The 7,501-nt window shown below is 40.4% G+C and overlaps 1 protein-coding gene across 7 annotated transcripts in view; it reads right to left on the bottom strand.

Annotated features, from left to right (window-relative positions):
- Positions 1-2,251: 2,251 nt before the first annotated feature.
- CNMD (chondromodulin) overlaps positions 2,252-7,501 on the bottom strand; it is a gene marked incomplete at its 5' end in the record, with an annotated part of 28,095 nt that continues 22,845 nt past the window's right edge. For 2 of the 7 annotated variants that reach the window (XM_082675423.1, XM_082675421.1), the window contains 2 exons: positions 2,252-2,497; positions 6,603-6,772. In XM_082675423.1, coding sequence (XP_082531549.1) covers positions 2,282-2,497; positions 6,603-6,772 — 386 coding nt within the window. In that variant the 3' untranslated portion in view covers positions 2,252-2,281. Of the gene's footprint in view, positions 2,498-6,602; positions 6,797-7,501 lie in introns of all 7 variants that reach the window. The other 5 variants (XM_082675417.1, XM_082675420.1, XM_082675419.1 and 2 more) reach the window with 3 other exon arrangements.

The following is a 7,501-nucleotide window of genomic DNA, read 5'->3' as shown; positions in this document are numbered from 1 at the left end:
AATCCAACCTTGAGTTTCCCCTCTGCCCTTAAAAATCCATTTCCTTTCATGTTAAGTTGACTTCCTTGGGTATTGAGTGACTTTTCATAACACAGCATAATTCCATTCTCTGTTAATTAAATTAAGTAAATACACCTCCTGTATTTCATTTAATTGTGGTGCTTTGAAAAGGAAACACCTTTTCAAGAGGCAGCCTTCCTTCCCTATGACATGCTCTCCTCGCTAAGTCTGGCATCTCTTCAGTTCTCACATGGAAAGCTACCAAGGGGATCCAACTAAAATGGAAACCAGCCTCCTCCTTGCTGGAAACCTTTCATTGGTTTCCTATTCCTTATCCCCAAATAAATTCAATTAACATGCAATATGAGTAAGATACAGCTCCTGCCTACATTTCCTTTTTTTTTTTTTTTTTTGGGGGCCACACCTTGTGGCATGTGGGATCTTTCCAACCAGGAATCGAACCTATGCCCCCTGCAGTGGAAGCGAGGATTCTTAGCCACTGGACCACCAGGGAAGTCCTACATTTCCATCTTGATATTGCCTACCTCAGCCTGAATGCTCTGTTTCCCTGCTCGAACCATACAACCTCACCTCTACCTGACCTATTCCCTCTGCCTGGAATGCCCTTCCTTTCACCACCCGGCGCTCTCCTGCTCATCCTTGAGTACCCATTGAAGGCATTCTTTCTCCAAGAAGCCCAATGATCCCATCTTCATCAAGGCCTTTGGTGTACCGAATCCCAATCATCTGTTCTCTCATTAGACCACAGGCTCTTGTGGGGTGGGATCACTGGCTCAATCTTTTTTTTTTTTCCTTTTATTTCCAGAACCAAGTACATACAGTTTGCTGGGTGGTGAGGTGGGAGATGGTGTGCAGAACCATTGGCACTTATTTGCTTAGTTAGTAGAGTGACAACCATTTTGAAAACTCAACGTGTAAAATTTGTAGCTGTAGGAAGTTGCTGCTGCCTGAACAGTGTGATCATTACGTATAATTCAATGTGTATCTTTCCTTCATCCCTTTTTTCTCCAAAGACTAGCTTGCTGTATACTCCATTAAATGCAGGTATATGAGCGTTCATCTCATAACCAAGTTTTAAAAATTCCGTATGACTTTACAGATGTAAATTGGCAACACTAGATATACAGTAGTATGGTGTATATAGACTATGGGACTGTCATGGTATCAAGACCTTTCATCTCTGAATCTTTGTGTTGTTTTGGAAAACTTTTATTTTCCTTAAGAAAGTTCTTAATCTCTTAAACTATGAGAGTCAAAACTAAAATGTCAAAAACATGAAATACCTGCTCATCTTCCTGATCTAATATTTCAGTTTTTAAAGACAGTCCTTGTTCCTGAGATTCTTTATGTCATTATAGATACATAAGCCATTCCTCCTCAGCCGTGTCTGTCAAGCCACACTGCCAGCCCTGTTACTAGGAGAGTAACTTATTGGTAATTGGACTACATCAGCAGCCTGATTTGTACTGCAAAGGTAGAAATCATTATGCTGCTTCATGCCCAATGACCACTTTCTGAAAGCAGACTGAAAGGGTGTGAAGACCTGGTTTTCAGAATGTCAATGAAAGTCCTTTCCCCACAAGTCTGATTTACCTTCGCCTGCATTTTTCCTCTGTATCCTAATGCTTGCTAATTCTCTTTTCTTGGGGGTGACTGTTAACAGGGCAGCCACCTCTTAATCACATGCCAACACATAGTATAGATAAAGAACTTCCTATGAGCTGCCTTATAGTGTTCACTCTCAGATGCCATTATATGTCTTGTTTTCCCTTTTCTGTCTATGTTTTTATCGAGGAACTCCGGGGGCACATTTGCAAGACTGGGAAAGAACAATAAAGGTTAAGAACAACTGAGGAATTATGTACAAATAACAACAGAAGACAATTGTTTTAGTGACGATTTAAAAGGAACTCAAGTGTACAGTTGAGATCTTTGACAAATTGTAAATAATTTTTCATGATTATTTCAAAATAGCTTGGTAAGGAAGTCTTAAAAGCAGGCCTTACTGGCAAAGAAAAGCAAAAAAGAGCAAGTAATAAAAGGATTATGATGATATTTTAGACTTAAACTACCCTTTCAGTACATTTGCAATTCTGGATAAAGTTCTGTAAAGCAGTTCAAAAATATTCTGTTAAGTGTCTCGAATAACATTGCTCAGATGGAATATAAAATACTTTGTGGTCCCTTCAGCATCAAGATGCCTCAAACTTTGGTTGTTTCTGGAGTTAATTCTTTACAGCACCTGGTATATGAAGTGATTTCACACTATGCCCAAGATGCGGGCCACCCACCAGCTACATGGCATGACAACTCTACAGGCTGAACGGCAACCCTGGTAATTATAAGGCCATGGATAATAGCCCCCCAGTGGTTCACAGATCTTCTGGCAGTGGGTGTAGCTCCGCCTGCATTCTATACAGCAGATTCCTTCATGATCCAATCTAGGGTCGAATGTCATGCCTTCTCCTTCCTGCTGCTGTGAAATAAAAGAGAATTATTTGTGTCTCCTTCATAATGAGAAGTTTATAGCATCCACGTTATTTTAAAATAAGGTCCTGAATGTCTCACTGCTACCAGAAATCAGCATTATTTTCTGTAAGAAGTTTTCAATCTTTAAACCTTATAATTCAGAAATCCTTCTAACATCAGGGAACTTCCATCCTAGCTAATCTGTCACTGGCAGGAAGGTTTGTTTTTTTTTTTTGTTTTTTGAATGTTATGGTGAAGTTTCTCCATGCCTTAAATGAGCCATGGTTACCACTCACTAGTGACTCAATTTGTTTTAAATAGGAAAACAGGGAGCGTGATTCAAAAGTGGCGTTTCTGCCACTGCTGCGGCACCCTGGTGCCTTCTTGTAGTAATGGCTTCCAGGGCTCTGGGGAGCACATTTTAAAACTCATTGATCCAGGCTAACAGCAGATTGCTATTCCACTTGAACTGGCTGAGAACACTGCCAGGTCACTTAGCTTCTGCCTTCGTGTCAACATAAGGGTCTGTAACACTCAGAAGAAGACACCATACGGTGTAAAACTTCAAGACCTTAAACTTTATCTTCTAGTTTCTATGTGCCATCATTATAGTTACATAAATACAAACTCGTATCGAAGTAAAAGTCACTTACAGAACCCTATTTTCACTGCCGGAGAGATCACAGAACTGGAAGAAACGTGTCCCTGCCAAGTTATGCAATATCTGGTTTTCCTTTTCATGGATTTCTAGGGGTAAAGAGTCTATATCCTCTTTAATATGGCATTGAATTACACTGGCAAAAAGCCCTTATCATTCATGTAAATTCTTTGTTCAATTTAAGCCTCTTTCCTGGAAGAATAACTTGGGGAGATGCAGCACCAACATAGGTTAGGCTTGAGCTAAGTGAACTTAAGCAACCCTATCACCTTTCTGGTATACTTTTTAAAAAGTCTTTATTCAACTTTTTTTGCTGTGTGTGTGTGAGGGGGCGCTTTCTATTATGAGAAATTTCCAACGTATTGGAAAGTGGAGAAAATTATGTGCCAAACATCTAGATTTGACAATTGCCAGCCTTTTGTCAAATTTGATTTTTTAAAAAGTATTTTAAATTCTGAAGTAAATTTAAAGAGACTCGAGGGCATTGTGACATTTCACCCATAAATACATTAGAATGTCTTACCAAAATAAGATAGCATTTTCCTGCACCACACTGCCATTATCACACCTCACAAAACTAACAATTCATTAACACCATCTGACACAGCCTATGTTCAGATTTTGTCATCAAAGTATTTGTCTTACTCTCTTAACACCATTTTTTAAAAAATTCTTTAGACTCTCCCCTTTAGACATTTTTTCCCCCTTATCTCTTGAAATAGGTTCATCTGGGACAGCAAAATTAAAAACTGCCTCATTCATTAATTGTCGCTGACTCTTCCAGGGCAGTAGTCAAAAAGCCTGTTGGTTGAGGCATTTCCTCACCTGAGGGTTCAACAAAAGTTTGTTAGGATTAAAAAGTTGGCAGAAATCTCAGGTTCTTGCCCTGAGATATTTCCTTAAAGGGATATGTGAAGGACGGAGATCACGGGGAAGGTGTTCCTGCTTAAAGCTCAACATGTAATAAAGGAAAAAACTGTTATCAGTGAAATTTTTTCAAGAATATGGATCACTTAAGCCTGAAAGCAGGGCAGTCACATCCTGCCCTTCTGTGGAGGGGCTGATGCCCTCATCCCTAGAACCAGATGCAGCTAGGCCAGCTACCTAGAGAATAAACTATATTAAATTTTCTGTTTGCCTATTCAGTTTTTGTTTTTGTTTTTTGTCTGCGTTGGGTCTCTGTTGTTGCACACGGGCTTTCTCTAGTTGGGGTGGGCGGGGGCCCCTCTTCGTTGTGGTGCGCGGGCTTCTCATTGCAGTGGCTTCTCTTGTTGCGGAGCACGGGCTCTAGGCACACGGGCCTCAGTAGTTGCAGCACATGGGCTCAGTAGTTGTGGCTTGAGGGCTCTAGAGTGCAGGCTCAGTAGTTGTGGCGCACAGGCTTAATTGCTGCACGGCATGTGGGATTTTCCTGGACCAGGGATGGATTACCCGTGCCGCCTTCATTGGCAGCGGGATTCTTAACCACTGTGCCACCAGGGAAGTCCCAGATTTTATTTCTTCATTATTCTTTGAGCTTTAGGGAATGAAGTACTGTGGTGTCCTGAGTTATCTGGTAAGCCTTGGGTTACTTAAAAAAAAATACTTTTTTGCTCTAAATCTTTCTAAAATATATTAGTCTAAAATGGTAAACTAGAAAATATATTTGCAACACATGAAACGAGGAAAGAAAATGTACAAGTGACTTCTCTGTGTAGGAAAAGATGCTCAATCTGACACATAACTAAAGACTGGCAAGATAAAGATAACCAGGAGATACAGTTTTACACCCAAGACTTTTTAAAAGTTTGATAATAAATTAGGCCTTTCATTACCATTTGAAGACATGTAGCTGCTGTAATTCCCCGGAAGACAATTTAGTGTCCTCCATTAAAATGTAAAATTCTTTGACCCAGCAGACCCATGTTTCAGTATTAGTGCTAAAGATATACTCCTACAGTGTACAAGAGGTATAGACTAATAGCTAGCATGGAGTAAGGTAGTGCTTCCTATGCGCCCAGCACTGTGCTAAGAGCTTCACCTGCATTACCTCATTTACTCCTTCCCATACCCTATGAAGCATGTACAAGGTGTATCTTATTAACACTATTTGAGGAGGGACTCCTCTGTGGGGCATTGGTTAAGAATCCACCTGCCAATGCAGGGGACATGGGTTCGAGCCCTGGTGCGGGAAGATCCCACATGCCACGGAGCCGCTAAGCCCGTGCGCCACAACTACTGAGCCTGCGTGCCGCAGCTACTGAAGCCTGCACACCTAGAGCCCATGCTCCGCAACAAGAGAAGCCACCGCAGTGAGAAGCCCGTGCACCTCAACAAAGAGTAGCCACCGCTCACCACAACTAGAGAAAGCCCCCATGCAGCAATGAAGACCCAACGCAGAGAAATAAATAAATAAATAAAATCAAAAGTTTAAAAAAAAAACGGTATTCGAGGAAAATACATGTCCACCAAAGCAGAACTCGTTCAATTTCTGTACATTTATCCACACAATGGAATATAATGGTGCCATTAAAATGAATGAGGTGGATCCATATAAGAGATACAAAAAAGCTTCCAAAATACTGTGTTGGAACTGAAAAGCCAGCAAAGTGGAAGTTGTGTATGCTTTTTGTGTTAAAAATGTGTGTGTGTGTGTGTACACTTATACAAAGGAACTGGGCAAATAGCCATTGTTAACAGGTTGCTCAGGGGAGGGTGTCTGTGGTAGAAGGGAAACTCACTTTTCATTGTATACATTTTTATACTGTTTTAAAAAAATACATGCATGTATTATTTTTTCAATTAAAACACTAGTTACACATAAGTACTTATTTTTCTATTTTCACTTCCTGCAAAGTATAGTAATGGTAAAACTACATTTCATTGAAGATTTGAGAAGTTTTTAGCATGTTGGTGTCATCCTTACAAACACCAGTTCTCGAGGTTTCTGTCTAAAGTGTTTGATCCCCATATGTGAGTCTGTCTCCCGAATGGACTGAGTGATCTCAAGGGCAGAAGTTACTCCTGTCTGTGTGCACAGGGCCTGGAAAAGAGCAGGTTCTCAACGAATGTCTGTTGAATGGACGAATAAAGTGGATATAAAGGAGGAAAGAGAATACTTTCATCCTGTGTGTTGCCTGCAGGGCACACTCTCGGAAATATTTTTAAATCATCAAATTCCTGATATGAATTTGTCTGTATAAATTCGCCTGTGACTCAAAAAAGGAGAGCACAGAAAACAACTTTGAACAAGGAGTACAACCAATCAGGATTTTACACTACAGAAGCAATGCTGGAGTTGTTACCCTCATTTATAAACCCTGCAACAAACGAAAGATGTATTTTTTTAAATAATTGGGTAAAAGTCTCAGTTGAATACTAGATGCTTATTTGAAATCTCAAGCAGAAACATCACTGCTTCAGTGCTGGGTTTAGTGCAGTCATCTGAACCTGTCATACAAACACCAGTACACACGTGGTAAGGGTTGTCTGGATTGAAGGGCTCTGAATCCTCTTGAACACTGGGTCTGGTTTCGTTATTTGGTCTTCCAGGCCCTGGGTTGCCCCATGGGCCACTGCGTAATCTTCTTGTGGTCATTGTTGTAACAACTTTTCTTACCAATTCTCTTCTTTCTCTCTGGATTTCTGCCCAAAAAAACCCAAAACTTGCTGTAAGTTAATTCCTTTATTTGAATAATTAAGGAAATTCTGTGTTTATCAGGGTGAAAAACATAAGAAAAGGATATTAAAACACATACGACCAGATCCTATTTAAATTTGTATTAATGATTTTCATAAGAATAAAGCATGTTTCACAGTCTTGGGTTAGTAGTTAAACATCAGATAATCAGAATTTGGTTTATCATACTAACTGAGGCAGGTGTTGTAAGATAACTGACAGAATCCATTCTCAGTTCCCTTTTTCTTTGCCTGCCTCTACTTAGGGGCTGAGAAAGTAAAACAGCACTTATTTCGCTAGACTCCCTTGCAATTAGGAATGGCCAGATGACACGTAAGCAGACTATGCTAGTGCAGTTTCTGGGAAAGCTTTTGCTTTCTAAAAGGGGACAGATACAGCTTCCTCCATCTCGTCCGTCTTCCTCGAATGCAGATGTGACATCTGGGTTATGTGACCAGAAGTGATAGGCACAAGGATGACAAGCCAGCATGCCACAGATAGCAGATGGTGAGCTAGAAAGAGAGTTGACGATAGTGCAAAAAACCTACCTCCAGACTTCTGGCTGTATGAAAAAAGTCAACCCGTATTTGTTGAAACCACTGTTGGTCTGCTATTCTGTTACTTGCCGCCCTACACATTCCTCATGAGTTTACTATATAGGTATAAAGCTTTACAGTTTTCAGAGGATTTACTAT

Source organism: Grampus griseus (assembly GCF_964374135.1).
Source record: "Grampus griseus genome assembly, chromosome: 18".
In the NCBI taxonomy this organism is placed as follows: domain Eukaryota; kingdom Metazoa; phylum Chordata; class Mammalia; order Artiodactyla; family Delphinidae; genus Grampus; species Grampus griseus.
This window is presented reverse-complemented; position numbering and strand designations above follow the sequence as displayed.